The sequence below is a fragment of the Chiloscyllium plagiosum genome, chromosome 9 (genome assembly GCF_004010195.1).
Source record: "Chiloscyllium plagiosum isolate BGI_BamShark_2017 chromosome 9, ASM401019v2, whole genome shotgun sequence".
NCBI classification, from domain to species: Eukaryota; Metazoa; Chordata; class Chondrichthyes; order Orectolobiformes; family Hemiscylliidae; genus Chiloscyllium; species Chiloscyllium plagiosum.
In genome coordinates this window covers 3522097-3543493 of record NC_057718.1, presented here as the reverse complement: position 1 = coordinate 3543493, position 21397 = coordinate 3522097, and the positions used below count along the sequence as shown (strand labels likewise).

Genomic DNA, 21397 nt, shown 5'->3' with positions numbered 1-21397 from the left:
ACTAGACAGTAGTCTCAAATTTTACTGGAAAATTGAAAATATGTAACATTTGGCTATGGTTGCTATTTTGGCAACATTTCAAATTTAACCAATCAGTTTAAATTATGCCCCAGAATACTAAAAACCAATCGCGTTTTAATTTCTTGTTTTGCCAACCTCAAACAAATGAGACGATTGAATGTTGGGGATATAAAAAGGCAGCCATTATGAAAATAGGTCGGCGCAACTGCCATCAAAACAGATCCAAGAAATCAAGATACCTTTTCATTGGAAACATGTTTGCAGTGAAAAGAAAGAAGACGGCCCAGGGAGATCCTCAGCCAGAAGAAGATAGGCACTGCAGACAACAGTCACTGTGTGGGTTTGAAATAAAGTTGGTGTAATTCTAATGCATGTCTTATTGGAACAGTATATTGTTATAGAGGTGGAGGCAGATAATAAGCAGTTGAGAGAAAGGGGAGGACTTAGATTTGTGAATAGTTGTTGTTTAATATTGACATACAGAGTTAAAGAATAAATTGATGTTGTTTTCTTTAAATAGTGGAATTTGGGAGTTCTCTGTGGTAATAGTGGAGCTATTTCAAGGCAGGTTGTTGTTGCCTCCACCTGTGATGTGTTTCAGAGATTGAATTGAAGATAAATCATTGAGTCTTTGCAGTGACTCTCAAGGGGAGATCCATTAAACTGATCCCACATTGTGTGGATCCAGAGTGTGAGCCAGACTCCCTGAATCTGTTTCACACCAGTGAAAGTCATTAGAGAGGGAGCATCAAGGAACCGCATATCCCCACCAGCCACAAGGGTTATCTCAGAGAACTCTGGGAAATGTGGCCAGTCTACCGCTTTCCCAGTCTTTCCCTCCCATGTTTATTCTGTCTTTGCCTGTCTGTAGATGCATGCAAGAGGAGTTTATAATAGAGTTAGAATATTAAACAGTAGAGGGGTATGGTGAAGGTTTGTAAGTGTTTATGAGTAGCTGCAGTCCATTCATCTGCAATGAGTAATGATTCTTGTGATGTTCTGGCACCTGGTTAGTGCTCTCTGTGAACCTGGTACCAAAAAAAGAGATAAAAGTGGGATTTGCGTGCTTCTTAAAATCGTGACCATTTGTGATGCCTCCTGGATTAGTGGGTCATGATTTCTAAAGCTGTACCAGGGAAGAGGAATAAGGTTAGGGGGCTTGGCCAGGAATGATTTGAAAGAGAAGCATTGAGGATTTGGGTGTGTTATTAGTGAATAAAGCAAGTGAAGGAAAACAAAAGGTTTGCTTCTGCATTGAAGTCTTGGCTCTGGAACTGGCAAAAGATTTCTTTTACATGACAGTGTTTTCATTGTTAGTCTTCAAGGAACTTTCCAAACCCACATTGATTGAATTGGTGAATAAACCAAAGGTACCTTTACGTGACAGAGCTGAGAAGTTCCAGGCATTTGAGGAACTGGCATGGCACTTGGTTTTAGAGGAAATAAACTGGAAAGGAGGTGATCTGGGGAGAGAAACATTGGAATCCAGTGATACTGAGATCCTCTTATAGCAGCTTGAGTCTGAGGAGAGATGTGAAATGAAAGCACAAGGTGCTGGAGTAACTCTTCAGGTCTTGCAGCATCTGTTGTAAGAGAAACCGAGAAAATATTTCCCACTCTTCCTGCCTGCTATAGGGGTATCATAGGGATTTACAGCTTAATGATTGTCAATGCATTTGGCCTCATTATGAGCTTATTTTACTTGGCCATTGGACCTGGAGTGGAACTTCATCAGGGGACGTCTGATTCAGAGGCAAGGACACTACCTATCACATCAGTAATAATGCTGGTTTTGTTGCTAGAGGAATAGATTCTATGTGTATCTAAGCTGAATTTGTATCAGCCCTTTGTTCCCGTCCAATTGGAGTTCTGTGGCAGTTGCAACCACCATGTTATAAAAAGGACACAGAGCCATTAAGAATGATGCAAAATAGCTCTGCCAGCATGAAAACAGATCCACGGCATTACTTGTAACAGGGAAAGGTGAAGAAGTTCAGGGAATTTTCACATCACCATGCCATTATGATCCCAGCAGGTGAGAACTCTGGATAAGACAGAACTCAAAATGAAATTTGGCCAAATAGATCTTGTTTCTTTTAGCTGAATTGTTATTAATTCACTGAATTAAGACACACAAGCCAGTTGATTTTCTTTTCAACAATGATTCAGGAATTTATTTCACAATACAAAATAAAAATAAAAATAAATCAATCCGATTTTTATCTAAAGGTAGAGAACAGTTTAAAAGATCTAAAACCCAGAGCAAAGCAAATTCCGTTTCTTTAATATTCTTTGGGGAAAGAAACTGCCACCTTTACCTGCTCTGGCATACATGTGACTCCAGACACAGATCAATGTGGTTGACTCTCATCTGCCCTCTGTCCTCATTTGGCTGGTTATTAAAAGCGGGTCGAGGCAGTCCAATGCCCCCATCCCATGAATGATTAAATTAACATCCCCTCCCCACACCCTGACTTGCTCCCTTCTTGCCCCACTCCACATCTGAACCCTTTCCCACTTGCACCTGTCACCCTAACCCTGTCCTAGTTGGTATCCTACTGAGCTGGCACTCTCATCCCTGACATCCTATTTACCCCATCCCTTTACCAGTCTGGCTACCTACCCTCCCAGCACTGAACCCTCACACCTACCTGACGTCCTTACATTTTAACAGCAGCTGCTAAAGTGGCTGCCTGTGATTCTTTACATTTCTACCTCAAATTACATTGAAGGTTTCCTTTTAATTGCAGAAGGTGACAGCTGACAGCTGTAACATTGGGGACTGCAGTTAGACTTCCTGTGACATACTCTGCTCCACAAGAACTGTCAGAATAGAAATACGGTTCTGCATTTCTGAATGAGTCCTGATCGAAATCTCCTCTCAGTTACATGGAAGTCCCTCCTTTTGGAGAAAAAAGGAAGTGGTACAGTGGCAATCAGGGAGAGATTGCCCCTCATTGGAAAATCAAACCACGTGAGATTAGACTTTCTCAGTCTTTTAATAAACTGCAGACACTCCTGTGGAAGTGTCACTAACTAAGCTTTTACATGGGGATAACAAAGTTTTCTCTGAACTGCCACATTCTTCCATCAAGGAGAGAAATTGTATTGACTTCTGACCCCAGCCAGTTCTCCTCCAAAACAGCTTGAAAATCCCGTAAATAATGGCTTTTTCTCATTGAAAATCAATCTGCAATTATTCTAACATCTAAACCTCACTCACTGTCACATTCTCAGTGACCCTCACTCATTCCTCTGACACTCCTCACTGAATCCTCAGTCACCCTGACTCATACATCACTCGTGCCTCACTCACAGCTCAGTCACTCATTTCCCAGAATCACTTACTCTCCCTCATTCACTCTCATTGATCCTTACTGACCCTCATTCACCATCACTTGCTCATCGCCTACCCTCACTCACCCATACTTATTCACTCTCACTCCACACTCACCATCTCAGTCATGATTACTCATCCTCACACACTCATCCTCACTCACTCACTTACCTTCATTGACCTTCATTAAACATTACACATTCGCTCTCACTGTTCACACATCCTTACTCTTTCACTGCCACTCACTCACTTCCTGTCACTCCCTCACTGTCACTCCATCTCTGTCACTCACTACCTGTCTGTCACTCACTCCCTCTCTGTCACTCGCTCCTTCCCACTCTCTTTGTCACTCAATCACTTGCTCCCTCTCTGTCACTCCCTCTTTGTCACTCACTCTATCACTCGCTCCCTCTCTGTCACTCGCTCCATACCTATCACTGCCTGACTGATTGGCAGGAGTCAGGGGAATGATCTGTGATCCAGGGCAGTGAGCTGACTGTGCTGCTTCTGCTGAGGTTAGGGTTTGGGAGAGAATGGGCTGAGAACCCGGGCGGAGGGGCCAAGAGGCTGTGGAGGGGGTTGAGAGTCCTGGACTGGGTCTGTTATAAAGTTTATAACTCTAGCCAGCTCCTCCCTCATGTCTTTGTATTAATCTTTGCTCAGTTGTAATCCTGTTACATATGATTCAATCATCTCCTTCTCAAACTGCCATGTGAATTCTATCATCTCATGGTCACTTGTTCGTTGGGAATCCTTGACCTTGAACTCCTGAATCAAGTCTGCCTTACTACATTTGGACTGCACCATCTGAGAGAGACAGGGATGAGGGCTTGAGGGCTGCAACAATTGGGAGGACCCACTTGGGGGTCAGGGTGGAGTTGAGGATGGGGAATAGTAAATGTTTTCCTGTCGTGGATGGACTGAATCTCCAAACGAAGAGCAGGGTGAGCTCAGCCAGGAGCACTGCAGCTCACTCTCGCCCTCAGGTGCAACCATCAATGATCTTTCCTCCATCAATAGGTTAGAAATGGGAATGTTTGTCAATGATTGGACAATGTTCAGCACCATTTGTGACTCCTCAGACACTGAAGCAGTCCATGTTGAAATATAGCATGGTCTGGACAATATCCAGATTTGGGCTGACGTGTGATAAGTAAAACCTGCATCACACATGTGTCAGGCAGTGACCCCCATCTCGAATAAGAGGCAATCTCATTGCTGTTCCTTAACATTCAATGGTATTGCCATGAGACAATCCCCCACTATCAACATCCAGGAGTTATTGATGACCAGAAACTCATGTAAACACAGGGGCTACATGAGCAGGTCAGAGCCTAGGTATCCTGCAGTAAGTAACTGACCTCCTGTCTCCTCAAAGACTGCCTACCACCTGCAACCCCCAATCAGGAGTGTGGTGGATGACTTGCCTGGATGGGTGCAGTTCCAACAACACCCAGAAGCTTGACGCCATCCAGGATGAAGCAGCCCCTTGATTGGTATCACATCCACAAATGTCCACTCCACTACTGATGCACAAACACCGCAGTGTGTACACTCTGACACAAAGCTCCCTGCCCTGAGAGACACACTGGGCAGGAGAAGGTCAGCTCCAGGAACACAGTGACAGATACACTTTCTTCTAGAAGGGGACATTTAGGAAGAATATAACTCCATGGAGATGGGGAGTGGGGGAGAGGACATGCTAACTGAGAATGTGACAAGCAAAAGAAAGGGAAGGATGGGTTCACAATCCGTCGGAGTTGAACTCAGAAAGTTGTAAATAAGAGTTCCTGGGGAAGGGTCACTGAACCCGAACCGTTAACTTTGATTCTTTTCCACAAATGCTGCCAAACATAGAACATAGAACAGTACAGCACAGAACAGGCCCTTCAGTCCACGATGTTGTGCTGAACATTGATCCTCATGTATGCATCCTTAAATTTCTGTGACCATATGCATGTCCTGTTGTGGTTCTGTTCGCCAAGCTGGGAATTTGTGTTGCAGACGTTTCGTCCCCTGTCTAGGTGACATCTTCAGTGCTTGGGAGCCTCCTGTAAAGCGCTTCTGTGATCTTTCCTCCGGCATTTATAGTGATTTGTACCTGCCGCTTCCGGTTGTCAGTTCCAGCTGTCTGCTGCAGTGGCCAGTATATTGGGTTCAGGTCGATGTGCTTATTGATTGAATCTGTGGATGAGTGCCTGGCTGCTCTCTGTTTGGCTTGCCCTATAATAGTAGTGTTGTCCTAATCAAACTCATGTTGCTTGCCATCTGAGTGTGTGGCTGCTAAGGATAGCTGGTCATGTCGTTTCGTGGCTAGTTGGTGTTCATGGATGTGGACCAGCATGTCCAGCAGTCTCTTAAATGTCCCCAATGACCTTGCTTCCACAACTGCTGCTGTTAACGCATTCCATGCTCTCACAACTCTTTGTGTAAAGAACCCGCCTCTGACATCCCCTCTATACGTTCCTCCAACCAGCTTAAATCTATGACGCCTCGTGTTAGCCATTTCTGCCCTGGGAAATAGTCTCTAGCTATCGACTCTATCTATGCCTCTCATTATCTTGTATATCTCAATCAGGCCCCATTTCCTCCTTCCTTTCTCTAATGAAAAATGTCAGAGCTCAGTCAACTTCTCTTCATAAGATAAGCCCTCCAGTCCAGGCAGCATCCTGGTAAACCTCCACTGAACCCTCTCCAAAGCATCCACATCTTTCCTATAATAGGGTGACCAGAACTGGACGCAGTATTCCAAGTGCGCTCTAACCAAAGTTTCATAGAGCTGCAACAAGATCTCATGACTCTTAAACTAAATCCCCCCATTAATAAAAGCCAAGACACCATATGCTTTCTTAACAACCCTGTCCACTTGGGTGGCCATTTTAAGGGATCTACACCAAGATCCCTCTGTTCCTCCACACTGCCAAGAATCCTACCCTTAATCCTGTACTCAGCTTTAAAATTCGATCTCCCAAAATGCATCATCTCACATTTACCCAGGTTGAACTCCATCTGCCACCTCTCAGCCCATCTCTGCATCCTGTCAATGTCCTGCTGCAGCCTACAACAGCCCTCTATACTGTCAACGACACCTCCAACCTTTGTGTCATCTGTAAACTTGCTGACCCATCCTTCAATCCCCTCATCCAAGTCATTAATAAAAATTACAAACAGTAGAGGCGCAAGGACAGAGCCTTGTGGAACACCACACACCACTGACTTCCAGGCAGAATATTTTCCTTCTACTACCACTCATTGTCTTCTGTTGGCCAGCCAATTCTGTATCCAGACAGCTAAGTCCCCTGTATCCCATTCGTCCTGACATTCTGAATGAGCCTACAATGGGGAACCTTATCAAATGCCTTGCTGAAGTCCATATACACCACATCCACAGCTCGACCCTCATCAACGTTTCTAGTCCCATCTTCAAAGAACTCAATAAGGTTTGTGAGGCATGACCTGCCCCTCACAAAGCCGTGTTGACTGCATTTAATCAAGCCATGCTCTTCCAGATGGTCATAAATCCTATCCCTCAGAATCCTTTCTAACACCTTGCAGACGACAGACGTGAGACTGACTGGTCTGTAATTGTCAGGGATTTCCCTATTTCCTTTCTTGAAGAGAGGAATTACATTTGCCTCTCTCCAGTCCTCAGGTACGACTCCAGTGGAGAGCGAGGATGCAAAGATCTTCGCAAGTGGTGAAGCAATTGGATTTCTCATTTCCCAAAGCAGCCGAGGACAAATCTGGTCCGGGCCTGGCGACTTGTCAATCTTAATGTTTGACAAAATTTTCAGCACGTCAGCTTCTTCTGTCTCTATCCATTCCTGAATGCACACCTGCTCTTCAAAGTTTTCATTCACTACAAAGTTTGTTTCTTTCCTAACGACAGAAGCAAAAGCTCATTTCGGGCTTCCCCTACCTCCTCAGACTCCACACACAAGTTCCCTATGCTATCTCTGATCGGCCCTACTCTTTCTTTGACCATTCTCTTATTCCTCACATAAGTGTAAAATGCCTTTGTGTTCTCCCTAATCCGTTCTGCCAAGCCTTTCTCGTGCCCCCTCCTGGCCCTCCTCAGACCATTTTTGAGCTCCTTCCTCACCTGCCTGTAATCCTCTAGAGCTGAGCTTGACCCTAGCTTCCTCCACATTACGTAAGCTACCTTCTTCCTTTTGATGAGGAGCTCCACCGCTCTCATCATCCAAGGTTCCTTTATCTTGCCCCTTCTTGCCTGTCTCAGAGGGACATATTTATTCATCGCTCGCAACAACATGTCTATAGTGCCTTTACCATGGAACAATTGCTCCCAGTCCATGCATCCTAACTCATGTCTAATTGCATCATAGTTTCCTCTTCCCTAATTAAATATCCTCCCATTGTGCCTGCTTCTCTCCTTCTCCATAGCTATGTACAATGTGAGGCAGTTGTGGTCACTATCACCAAAATGCTCTCCCACCACAAGGTCTGATACCTGAGCACCAAGTCTAGAATGGCCTCTCCCCTCGTCGGCCTGTCAACGTACTGAGTTAGGAAACCCTCCTGAACACACCTTACAAAAACAGCTCCATTCAAATCTTCTGCTCGAAGGAGGTTCCAATCAATATTGTGAAACTTAAAGTCATCCACTACAACAACCCTACTACGTCCACACTTTTCCAAAATCTGCCGACCTATGCTTTCTCCAATCTCCCTGCTGCTACTGGGGGGGCCTGTAGTAAACCCCTAACGTGGTGACTGCTCCCTTGCTGTTCCTAATTTCCACTCATACTGACTCGGTCGGCAGACCCTCCTCGACAATGGAAGCTTCTGTAGCTGTGATACCCTCTCTGATTAGTAGTGCTACACCCTCTCCTCTTTTTCCCCCCCTCCCTATTCTTTTTAAATGCTCTAAACCCTGGAACATCCAGCAACCATTCCTGCCCCTGAGAAACCCATCTCTCTGTTATGGCCACAACATCATAGCACCAGGTACTGAGCCATGCTCTAAGTTCATCACTGTTATTCCTGATACCCTTGCATTAAAGCAAACACACTTTAACTGATCCCTTGGTTCCTTCCCAGGAAATCCTTCCCACTAGCTGGTCTACCTCTTGCTATTGCCTCATCTGCGTCAACTCTCACCTCCGGTATACAGCTCAGGTTCCCACCCCCCTGCCATACTAGTGCCAAACCTGTGGAGCTTTTCCAGCAAATTCTGTTTCTAATTTCCAGCATTCACAGTAACTTTGGTTTTTATTGGACTTCCTCTCATCCATCTTCTCTCCAGAGAGAATAGCCCCAACGTCTTCAATCTGTCCTCATGGCTGAATTTCCCCATCCCTCAAACCATTTTCATAAATCACTTTTACACTCGCTCTCCAAAACAGTCACAACCTTCCTGTGGTGTGGGACCTATAACTGCACACAATACTTCAGCTGGGAATGAACAAGGGTCTTGTATAAGTTCCACAGCAGCTCCCTGCCCTTGTACAGATGGACGGAGAGTGAGGTTAATAAAGCAGGCAGTGTCCTCAGAGTGTGCAGGAAGTGATTTACAAGAATAATTCGAGGGATGAGGAACTTCAGGGATGTGGAGAGATTGAAGATGTTGGGAACTTTCCCTCTGGAGAGAAGGCGACTGAGAGGAAATCTGATTGATATTTTCAAAATCATGAGCAGGCTGGACAGAGTAGATAGGGAAAAGGGGTTTCTGCCTGTAAAAGGAACAAGAACAAGAGGGGCATAGATTTAAAGTGATCTGCAAATGAAGGAAATGTGATCCTGCCTGGAAATGTGGTAGAGGCAGGTTCACCTGAGCCTTTCAAGAGGAGATTTGTTGCTGATTTGGTCTGAAATTGTCGGCAGGGATACAAGGAAGACAGAGGAGATTGGCACGAGGTAACGATGATCGTTTGAAGAGCTGGTACAGACACAATGGGCAGGATGGCCTCCTTCTGTGCTGTAACAATTCTCTGATTCTGCTCTTTCCCCTTGAGTCTACACTCGTTTCCATCCCCATACCATCCTGGCCCTGATCCATACAGCTCCCTCCACCCATTGTCCAAGCTCCTGTTTCTGGAACGTTCAATAACTCCCCACCCCCTGAAACCATTTGCTCCCACAGCCCTAAAATCCAATTCATCCATATTTCACTTACTCCTATCATGAATATCCACAATCCTGTGCCCTTAGTCTAACCCAATGACCCCACAGTGGAATGCAAAGACCCACCAATGAGATCTATCCCTCTCCCACCATACTCAACCAGAGACCCACATACCTCCGCATGATCTGCTTTACTTTCGACAAAGTCTTTGACAAGGTCCAACACCAGAGGCTGCCAAATAATGTCATAGCCCATAGTGTTAGGAGCAAGGTACTGGTATGGGGAGGGATTGGCTGGCTGTCAGAAGGCAGAGAGTATGGGTAAAGGAGTCTTTCACACAATATTAGCCAGCAACTAATGGAGTCCCATTAGGATCAGTGTAGGGTCCACAGTTGGACATCTTATACGTTAATGATATGGTCATCATAACAGGGGGAATTATTGCTAAGTTTGCAGATGACACAAAGATAGATGGTGGGGCAGATAGTGTGAAAGAAGTGGGGAGGCTAGAGAAAGATGTAGACAGGCTAAAAGAGTGAACGAAGTGGCTGATTGAATACAGTGTTGGAAAGTGTGAGGTTATGCATTCTGGTAGGAAGAATAGATGCATAGACTATGTTTTAAGAATGGAAAAAAATTCAGAAGTATGAAGCTTAAAGGGATTTTGGAATCCTAGTTCACGATTCCCTTAAGGTTAATATGCAGGTTCAGTTTATAGTTAGGAAGGCAAATGCAGTGTTGGCGGTCATTTCAAGAGGGCTGGAATACAAGAGCAGGGGTGTAGTGTTGAGGCTGTATAAGGCTCTGGTCAGACTGCATTTGGAACATTATGAACAGTTTCAACAATGTATCAAAGGAAATATATGTTGCCATTTGAGGGACTTGCAGTAAACACACTGGATCATGAGCCAGGCAGGATGATGTCAGATTTCTGAGGCATTCTTGGTCAGACCTATTCCAGTTTGGTTCTTGTTAGTTTGTTGACTCAAAGTCTTGGCAAGGGGTACACTGACTGGGTAAATGTCCTAGTACACTCTTAATAGTCTCTGTTAGATTATTAAAGCAATTCCCCAGTTCCTATCCATTCCCCCAAGGCATTACCCCACTGTATCAGTCAATCTAGGAGACACATAAAAGTACCACAGTCACATTGTGTATTGAGGGGTCTATTTGATGGACAGATACTGAAGGATTATTTACTTTGCATAATGTAGTCATTTTTAAAGGTTCAGTGCTTCAGTCAGAAACTTTGTGCAGAGCTGACATGGGATTCTGAAATGACAGACACTGTAGCCCAGGAGTGGGACAACTGGACAGCATTGTTCAGTGTCACATCTTACACTGTATGTTCCCATTGCACTGTGAGAAAGCCCAATTTCACCTTAAATAGGAAATTGTGAATTACAAAATACCGGCTCAAACACCAGCACACAATCCAAAAATGAAACTCAAACACAGAAGTCTATGGAAACAATTCCAACCATTTACTTTCCCACAGCGACAGAGAGCATTAGAGATAAGATAAGGAAATTCAGGAAAAAATGTTTCAAATAAATGTGTTTTCAATTGCTGTCCTATCTCAGACTGTGTTGTAATGTTGCTGTTTCAGGATCTCAGTAACATGGAATGGCTTGAGGTTTGTGTTGAAAGTACAGCACAGAAAGAGGAAGGAGGAAGTGGGCTGGACAACAATGAAGGAATTTGCCGGAAATGTATTGACACATTCCAGATCAACAGTGAGACTGAGATTCCTGTTTCTCTCCATCTCTCCAGATGCAGGTGATCTGCTGAAATGTGAGATTGAGCTCCACAGTGAATAATTTCAACAGTACTAGCAGCAAAGTGGTGTCCACACTGTGTCCATTCATATCCTGCACATGAACTTTCTCTCTGATAAGAACCATCCCGCAAGATAACCTTGTCTCCTACAGGAACCATGAAGACTGAGATTTGTCACAGATTTCTGACTTTCTCCCATCAGGACCCTTCACAAAAATAGCAGCCCAAGGGGAAAGTAACATTAATGCTGTATGAGAGGAGACTGCTAATTGGTTGAACATGGATTCTGATTGGTGGAAGCATTGCCACACACATTCTGATTTCATTGTTGGCTGTCTGAGGAGTGAAATGTGAGACTACAACTTCCTAATAATTGCTTAAAAATCTTTATTCAAACAATGAATTCAGCATTACAATCATTTAAAGCAATAGGGAGCAGGGTAATTGGAGACAGCTAATTCCCTTTGGTAATATTGAATTTACATTGCAGTAATTAATCAATAAAATCTCCACTGAACAAGAAATGTTGGCCACAGCTTTACCTGAAGATAGTTGTAGATAATTCTCCTTTAAACTTAACAGAATCTTCAAATTCAATGACGGTTGAAATAGATGTTCAAATAAATATCCTGGAATCTGTTCATTCGTTTCTGGGACATGGGGCCAGCATTTATTGTTTGTCCCTTGCCCCATTGAGAAATTGGGGGTGACCTGTCTTCTTGAATCACTGCAGTCCATGTGGTGAAGGTGTACCCACAATACCCTTAGGGAGGGAATTCCAGGATTTTGACTCAGTGAAACTGAAGGTACACAATACACTTCCAAGTCAGGATGGTGACTGGTGCATGGCTTGGTGCTCCCATGTCTGTGACTTTCTAGATTGAAGTGGCCGTGAGGTTGGAAGGTGCTGTCTGAGGGTCTTTGTTGATGTTCTGCAGTGTATCTTGTAGATAATACACACTGCTGCTACTGAGGGAGTGGATGCTTCTTGATGTGGTAATAATCGAGAGAGATTGATGGGTGACCTTGTAGAGGTTTATAAACAATGAGATTTATAGGTAAGGTGAATAGCAGGTCTCTTTTCCGTAGAGTGGGTGATTTCAAGACTATCAGGCATATCGTTAAGGTGAGGAACGAAGATTTAAAAACAGTTGAGGGCAACTTGTTTTTTTACACAGAGAGTGGTTCATGTGTGGAATGAACTTCCAGTGGAAGTGGTAGTTGCAGGTACAATTGCAATGTTTAGAAGACATTTGGATTAGTACGTGAATAAGAAATGTTTTGAGGGAAATGGGTGAAGCAGAGGAATGGGACTAGTTTAGATTGGAATTATTGTTGTCGTGAACTGGTTGGACTGAAGTGTCTGTTTCTATGCTGTATAACTCTATGGCTCAAAGTGGGCTGTTTTCTCCTGAATGGTATCAAGCATCTTGAGTATTTCTGTACCCATCCAGGCAAGTGGGGAGTATTCTATCACTTTCCTGTTGTGTGCCTTGTAGGTAGTGGAAAAGCTCTAGGAGAAAGTGAGGACTGTAAATGCTGGAGATCAGTGTCAGAAAGTCGACTGTGGGAAAAGCACAGCCGATAAGTCAGCATCTGAGGAGAAGTAGAGTCGACTTTTCCAGCATAGCTCTTCATGAGGAATGTTGGGGAGGGTCCAAGGGGGCTGAGAGATAAAGGGGAGGGAATGGGGCTCAGGGGAACACAGCTGAAAAGGTGATAGGTGATGCATGAATTGGAGGTTTGGATCTGGGATAAGGTAGGGGGAGGGGAGTTGAGGAAACTGGTGAAATCGATAAGGGATCAATGTCAGCGCCAGGGTTGTAAATATACTGGAACAGCTTGGCTTTGGGTGCAGCAAGTTCTGGTGCACAAGGGTTCAGTACTATAGCTGAACACTATGGTGTCAGTGCTCATAGCCTTTGCAGTATCCAGTACCTTCAACTGTACCTTGATATCATGTAACTGTGGTCAAACCATTTACAATAACTCACAGTGAAAATAGTTCATCAGCGAGTAACTCAATCCCAGTGAATGTGATGTAGTCACAGTGTTTTCCCTGCTGTACATCCAAAGCTTATGCTGACTCATCAAAAACACAGCTGGAAATTGGTTTCAATACTACAGTTAGTGTTCTCCAGTCCAACACAACACAATCTAAAACTGCAATTCGTGAGTTTACACTGGGGAAAACTGTGCGTTATACAAGCAGGGCAAAAGGTAACATCATCAAAGTCCCAGAGAGCAGCTCTTTCATCAGAGCGAGAGTGACAGAGGGAGAGAGGGAGACACAGAGAGAGAGGGAGACAGAGAAAGAGAGAGGGAGAGACAGAGAGATTCAGCTGGTGTGGGAATTGAAGCCACGCTGTTGGTATCACTTTGCAGCAGAAACCAAGCTTCCATTCAAGAGACTGGTGGCCCTGGTCTGTGAGAAAATAACAGAGGGCATTGAAGCAACTTCATTGCCTGAGAGTGTGGTATCCCTCAGATTATCGAGGGAAGGAGAGAGCAGTTAATGAGGGAGGCGGAGGGGCAGTGAGAAGGGCATCAGGCAGTAGATGAGGGAGTGAGGGAGGGGTCAGGGAATGGGTGAATGTGCACTGAGTGGGGAGGAACGTGAGTGAGTAAGGAGGGAGGGGCAAGACAGTGAATGAGGGGCAGCAAGCAAGTGAGAGAGAGGGCAGTGCTGTGAGTGAGGGAGATTAGGTGAGTAAGGGAGGGGGCAGTAAGTGGAGTAGAGTCAGTGAGTGAGGGAGCGGCCAGGGAATGAGAGGAGGGGGATTGTGGAAGCAAGGCAGAAGAATTCAGTTTGATCAAATTAAACTTCTTACGATGGTGAAGCTGGGTTTCAAAGGAAATTGATGAAAAATGAAGAGGAACAGAAGACGGTGAAGGTGGAACGATTAAAGTTGGCCTAAACCCCACTGGGTAATGTTCATTTTCTGAGATTGTGGTTGGGCAGAGTTGTCACTGGGTGAGTAATCGAGAAGCACTGGCTAATGATCTGGGAACATGGTTCAAATCTTCTCCTGCAGCTATTGGAAATAAAATTCCATTCATGAAGAAGCTGGTTTTGGTAATGGTGACCATGAAACTATTACTGAGGATTGTAAAATCCCACATAGGATCCTAACGCCCTTTGGGATGGAAATGTGCCATGCTTAACTGCTCTGGCCTCTGACCTGCCCACCCTGGAGGCTCCTTGCCTTCATGCCTGATGAAGGGCTTTAGCCCAAACTGTTGATTTTTCTGCTCCTCGGATGCTGTCTGACCTGCTGTGCTTTTTGAGCACCACTCTAATCTAGACTCTGATCTCCAGCATCTGCAGTCCTCACTTTTGCTCTGGCCTATAAGGGACTCCAGACCCACAGTAATATATCTGACTCTTAACTGGCCCCTGAATGGCCCAAAGTATCAATCAGCTCAAGGGCAATTAGGGATTGGGAACAAATGCTGGCCTTGCTAATGAGACCCACATTCCAGGAAAGAATCAATGAAAACTACTCAAACATGGATCGAGTTGTAGAACGTGTAACCAATGAGAGATGCTGATGTGAACAGAGAAACTGGGGGCAGCAGCGAATCAGATCAGTTTCTGGAACAGGAGAGAGGATTGGGAAAAAAGATGGAGAACAGACTTGTTTGGTCCAATGATCTTTCTTGATCAAAATATCCATTTGGTGTCTTCATCCCTCAGGAAGGATTTGTTCAGCAGTTCATCTGTCAGCTGTTTATATCTTGCCTGTTTCTGTAAAATCAAACATTAATGTTGTGAAATGAGACAATATAAACCATTTTCAGTGAATACCTGAGGGTCTCAGGATTGAGTGAGCTGCTCTGAGAGTTCATCATCATTACCTGCAGAGCTTTAATAAGGGTCCCTATGTTCACTGGGGCTGGTCAGTGTGGTCACTCCCGATCAGAGGGTGTGGTCAGTATGGTCAAACCTGAACATGGGAACTGGTCAGTGTGGTCATTCCCATTCACAGGGACTGGTCATTATGGTCACTCCTGATCACAAGGACTGGAAAGTACAGTCATTCTCGGTCACAGGAACTGGTCAGTGCAGTCGCTCCTGATGCAGGAATTGGTCAGTGTGGACACTCCCAGTCAGAAGGACTGGTCAGTGTGGTCACTCCTGATCACAGAAACTGGTCTTGAAGCCATCAATCCAGAATGGTCTCACTCTCATGTGAAGGTGGTTCACATCATTCTTGCTTCTTCCACAGGAGAAAACATTCTCTCTCTATTGGGCTAACCTATGCACTGGAACCTCCTCGACATATTCTTGAAAAAGTTGAGAAATGAGACTGACTCAAGCTGCCCCAGGGGCTAATAGTCAAGGGTAGGTCCCACTGAATGGTTCCTGTTGCCCAGTCACACAGATTGGAGCTCTGACAGTTTTACACCACGATTGAGAGGATACCTCAACCTGTAGGACAGTCACCAGCATTTCTATGTGTGATTGCTGCACCCACAGATGATGCAAATGTTTGATGTTTATGTTGATGAGTATGTTAATGATATCTTAAAGGTTCATTCCTATACAGTGACACACAGCGACACACAACTCTAATGATGTTCTGTCATCACATGGGACTGACTGCTCTCTGCTGCTTTAACCAATATTGCTGTTCATTTCAGTGAGACTTTCCCACACTTTTCCTCATTGATGCAGAATGTAACCGATCCACAAGCTTCTCCTGAACCCTTGTTAGTGTTCCAGCAACATACCTTTAATGTTGCTGTAAACAGACTGATCCATTGGCTGTAGTGTCTAACAGAAAACAGAGAAATTTTACAAACTGGGACCAAGTAACAGATGCACAATGTAAAAATGTTTGTAAGCTTTTTAATATTTTAAATTCTCACCGAGTACACAGCATTGGAATCTTCTGGAAAATCTCCTGCATTCTGGAATGAAATGTAAAGTAGTGTTTAACACATTGTTACTGTTGGTTCCTGAGTTCCCTGGGATGATGCACCATCTTTAGTTGTTTCTTCAGTTAGCTACACACTGTACTTAAACCAGGAACAGCAATAAAGTCAGAGCCAAGCAGATTTATAACTGTACATGCAGAGAAACCAAAAGTGAAGGATATTCCCCAAATTGATAATAATCTGACCCAATTATAGGGACTATGGGAGAAGGAATCAGGCAGGTTTAAAATAAAGTTCTGGGATGTGCATCAAATCCCAATCAGCTGAGGGGACAAGGAATTGTCTCAGAGGTGATTTCATGGTCCCAGCCACAGGCTCAAACCATGAATGTATAAGGTCATCTTTCATGAGCTGCAAATGTGAAAGGTTAGATCGGAAAGATGTACAGGGTGCCCTCGAGTTACGGGGTCTTGGATATCCATTCCCAGCCATCCATGTGGATAAAAAGGATGTTGTGGAGGGGCAGGAGGCCTCCGGTGAAATCGAAGTCTCCATTGGTCTTTGTCCGTTTCTGAGAGGGCACCATATTTCCGAATTGAAAAGGCTCCTCAAATAATACCTGCCCCTTCACCAAAGATGCAGCGATCAGCCATGATGTTATTGAATGTTAGACCAGACTTGAGGAGCCGAATGACCTTCTTCTGTTCCTGTTCCTTTTGGGTTCTGTAAACTCCCCACCCTGCCCTCTTGCAGGTGTAGACTATTTTATAAGCAGAGAAAGTGTTTGGAAATATGAAACACAAAGGAATTTGGGAGTCCGAGTTCAGGATTCACTTAAGGTGACCATGCAGGTTCAGTTGGTAGTTAGGAAGGCAAATGCAATGTTAATATTGATTTCAAGAGGCCTGGAACAGAACAGCAGATAGAGGTGTAACGCTGAGTCTGTATGAGGCTCTGGTCAGACTGCTTTTGGAATATTCTGAACAGTTTTGGACCCCATATCTAAGAAATGAGCTGGCATTGGATGGTGTATGGAAGAGGTTTATCAGGATGATCTCTTTGGAGCAGATGAGGACTCTGGGTCTGTACTCGATGGAGTTTAGAAAGATGAGGGGGAATTTGATTGAAACTTACAGAATGCAGAGAGGCCTGGATAGAGGGGACATGGATAAGATGCTTTCCCAAATGGAGATACTCAGACCCAAGAGCACAACCTTTGGGTGAAGGGGCAACTCTTTAGATTTCTAAAGGAATTTCTTCAGCCAGAGGGTGGTGCATCTGTGGAACTCATTGCCACAGAGGATTGTGAAGGCCATGCCACCAAGTGTGTTGATGATTGAATTTATTTTAAGAGAGATAATCTAAGTGAGACATCAAAGAGAGATAGATAGGTTCTTGCTTACTGAGGGATTCAAGGGTTACAGGGAGAAGACAGGAGAATGGGATTGAGAGGTATCTCAGCTCTGATCGAATAGTAGAGCAGACTGGATGAGTCGAATGGCCTAATTCTACTCCTATATCTCCTGGTCTTACGGTCACTCTAAAATTTGGAAATGGTGTGTGTCACATCTCCCACTCTAAATCCAAAGCTCAGTAACAAAAGACTCAAACACACGGTCAGAATGTGTCCCATCAGCTCGAGCCTTCCCATGACAGAATCCAACATCCTTGAAAACCACCTGAACTCACCTGCAGCATTTTCATATTTCCATAATCTGCAGTTGTGTTCAGATCATTAGCTGCTCCGGATTGTGCTGTGAAAGCAATGATCAAACACCCTGTCATCAGTTCCAGTCATTTTCACCACATTGATCTGCCACCAACAATCTCTCCATTCCCGGCTTGCTGAATACTTTATTCTGGTCTTTCCTGTTCTAGTAGGACAAAGGGGCAGAGTGGTAATGTTACTGTTCAACAGGAATTCAGAGGCCTGGGAGTTGGTTTCAGATTTGGTTCCAACTTTGGATCTGATTTAGAGGTCTCTTTGTTAACTTATAGCCTGGTCAATGTTCAGATGGTTTCCTTTCCATCAGGGACCATAAGATCATAAGAGACCATAAGACATAGGAGCAGAAGTTAGGCCTTTCAGCCCATCGAATCTGCTCCGCTGTTCAATCATGGCTGATAAAGCTTTTTAACTCCATTCTTCCACTTTTTCTCCATAACTTTTGATCTCCTTGGCAGTCAAGAATTTATGTCTCTCTGTTTTAAATATACTCAATGACCTGACCTCCACAGCCTTCTGTGGCAATGAATTCCACAGATTCCCCATTCTCTGGTTAAAGAGGTTTCTCCTTATCTCCGTTCTAAAGGGTCTTCCTTTTATTCGAGGGCTATGCCCACAGGTCCTTATCTCTCCTGCCAATGGAAACATCTTCCCAACATCCACTCTGTCTAGGCCATTCAGTATTCAAACACTGGGAGGTTTCTGTAAAATTCACCAGATCATTCAACTGGGAGTTAGGACATTTCTCTCAGAATACTCCCTGAAGTCTGGTGGCCCTCAGGTTAAATCTCCACCAGTCGTTTCTCCCTCTCTAAGAAGACAGCAGCCCCTTTGGTCTGGTAAGACTATGGTGACATGATGACTGCTTCTCCATTCTCCAGAATCTAGAACCCAGCTGCTAATGTCAACATTACTGTATCATCTCTATCATTAGTTTATTACTGGGGGCTGGTTAGCTCAGGTGGCAGGATGGCTGGTTTCTGAGGTTACCTTCATGACAGGATGGCTGGTGAGGTTACCTTCATGGTAACCTCACCAGCAGCTGAGGTTACCATGAAGGACTCTCCTTCTCAACCTGTCCCCTTGTCTGAGGTGTGCTGACCCTCCCAGTCATCTCTCTTTAATGGGAGAATAGCCCAATGGGATTATGGTGACTTTAACTGTATCTCATAACTCTAATGGTTTTCAAATCCAGCCAGAGCACCCGGTCAAAATTTAGTTCAACATATTGTTAAACAAGTTCTGGAATTAAATCCTAGTCTCAGTGACAATGACCATGACACGGTCTTCAATTGCTGTAAACATCCATCTGGTTCACAATGCCCTTACTGCAATCCTTAACTGGTCTGTTTCATATGTGACTCCAGACCAATAGCAACGTGATTGGCTCTTAACAGTTCTCTGGGGGGGACATTAAATATTGGTTATGAATGAGTCAAACAGAACCATCAACAATAATCAAGGCAAAGTTAATAATTGACTTACATGTAATGGAGTGCTTTTTTCTCAGACATGTGTATCCAATGAATAAAATCACTGCTGTATTTCCAAACAGAGCTCCCAGAATGAACCAAATAAGTTTTGTCTTCCAAAGGTGGTTGACTTCTGTGAAAAGAGATGACCTGTTTAAGCTGTTAAACATAGCATCTACTTGGCCAGAGGTGACAAGTGCTGGCCACCAGTGATTGGTGGCTGTGTGATCACACACACGTACACAAGACAGCACCATTTATATTTCCCTGTAGAAGGCCCGTGATACTGTTGTGCCTGACTGGGGAAGGGAGCTAAAAACTGAGCCTCGCAATTCCCAGGGTCTTTATAATTTTACAATAAGAGAAAATCTCTGAGCAGCCAAGTTCTGGTCCCCATCAGATTCACAAACATCGCTTACTTTATGACATGCTGACATGACGACTATTCTCTGCCCACTGCTTCAGGCAATATTTCATGTGTTGTAATAACGTTTATTAAAACTACAAACACCTTCTCACAGTTTCTTTGGTTTAAAGCAATATCCCATTTTTGGTCTATAGTCTTCAAAATATAAATGATCTTTACATGCTTGCACTCTTTGGAGAGATGAAGCACCATTTCAAAAGAAGCATATGATCTCAAGGACATACTGTTGGAACAGGCAATCTTCTTTGATAGACTGAACAGTTATCAAGCTCCACACTCAGTTCCATGAGGAAGCATAGAGTCATTGAGTCTTACAGCATGGAGAAAGGCCCTTTGGCTTAACATATCCATCCATGCTAACCCCAATTCCTTGCTCTAGGCCCATATATTTTGAAACCAGTCCTATTCATATATTTGTCCAAATGCCTTTGAAATGATGTTAATGTACCTGCCTTAACCATTCCCATTGGCAGCCCATTCTACATGCACACCAGCTTCTGTAAATAAAAATGCCCCTTCAGGTTCCCATTTATTCTTGCCCCTCTTACCTTAAACTGATGCCCTCTAGTCCTCGATTCCCCAACCCTGGGAAAAAAGATTGAGTGCATTCACCCTATCCATGCCTCTTATCAATTAATACACTTTGATTAGACTCCCCCCCCCCCCCCCTCAGTTTTCTACACTCTAAAGGAAAAAGTCCTCACTTGTCCAACCTCTCCCTTTAACTCAGACCCTTGAGTCCTGGCAACATCCTTGTAAATTTTTTTGCACTCTTTCTAGTTTAATAACATCCTTCCTAAGGCACAGTGACCTAAACTGAACAAAATACATCAAGTGCAACCTAACATCCGATACAACTGCAACATAACTTCCCAACTTCTATTCTCAATGCTCTGACTGATGAAGGCCAGTGTACCAAAAGCCTTATTCACTTTCATGTCTACCTGTGACTCCACTTTCAGAGAACCATGCACCTGAACTCCAAGGTCCCTCTGTTCCACTAAACTCCTTAAGGCCATACCATTTACCATGAAAGTCCTCCTTTGATTTGACTATCCAAAATGCAAGACCTCACACTGGTCTATGTTAAACTGCATCTGCCATTTCTCAGTCCATTTCCCCACCTGATCAAAGTCCTGCTGTAATTTCTGAGAACCTTCATCTCTGGCTGTGATACTGCCTATTTTAGTGTTTGCAAATGTATTACTCATGCCTTGTACATTCTTATTGAAATCATTGATATAGATAACAAATAGCAATGGGCCCAGCACAAACACCTGAGACAAACATTGGGAATTTTCTGATATGGTCAGAGGGCCAGGCCCCAAGCTGATGTTGACACACCCAAAAGCCCACACTTCAGAAAGTCAGTCATCAACATCATCAACTGAATTTAATTGAACATGATGTGGATCCTGACACAATCACAAGTGCAATGACAGTCCAGCAGGGGGCAACTGAGTGCACTAGGTCATAGAGTCATAGAGATGTACAGCATGGAAACAGACCCTTCGGTCCAACCCGTCCGTGCTGACCAGATATCCCAACCCAATCTAGTCCCACATGCCAGCACCTGGCCCGTATCCCTCCAAACCCTTCCTATTCATATAGCCATCCAAATGCCTCTTAAATGTTGCAATTGTACCAGCCTCCACCACTTCCTCTGGCA

The 21397-nt window shown here is 44.2% G+C and overlaps 2 protein-coding genes across 3 annotated transcripts in view; one reads left to right on the top strand and one right to left on the bottom strand.

Moving 5' to 3' along the window:
• LOC122552552 (immunoglobulin superfamily member 2-like) overlaps nucleotides 1–21397 on the top strand; it is a 1022215-nt gene that overhangs the window by 161705 nt on the left and 839113 nt on the right. The window lies entirely within an intron of this gene.
• Nucleotides 14557–21397, bottom strand: part of LOC122552554 (polymeric immunoglobulin receptor-like) — a 46092-nt gene continuing 39251 nt past the window's right edge. For both annotated transcript variants that reach the window (XM_043695251.1, XM_043695252.1), the window contains exons 5-9: nucleotides 19315–19434; nucleotides 17793–17857; nucleotides 16095–16136; nucleotides 15957–15999; nucleotides 14557–14970 (exon numbers count right to left, since the gene is read on the bottom strand). In XM_043695251.1, coding sequence (XP_043551186.1) covers nucleotides 14954–14970; nucleotides 15957–15999; nucleotides 16095–16136; nucleotides 17793–17857; nucleotides 19315–19434 — 287 coding nt within the window. In that variant the 3' untranslated portion in view covers nucleotides 14557–14953. The remainder of the gene's footprint in view (nucleotides 14971–15956; nucleotides 16000–16094; nucleotides 16137–17792; nucleotides 17858–19314; nucleotides 19435–21397) is intronic.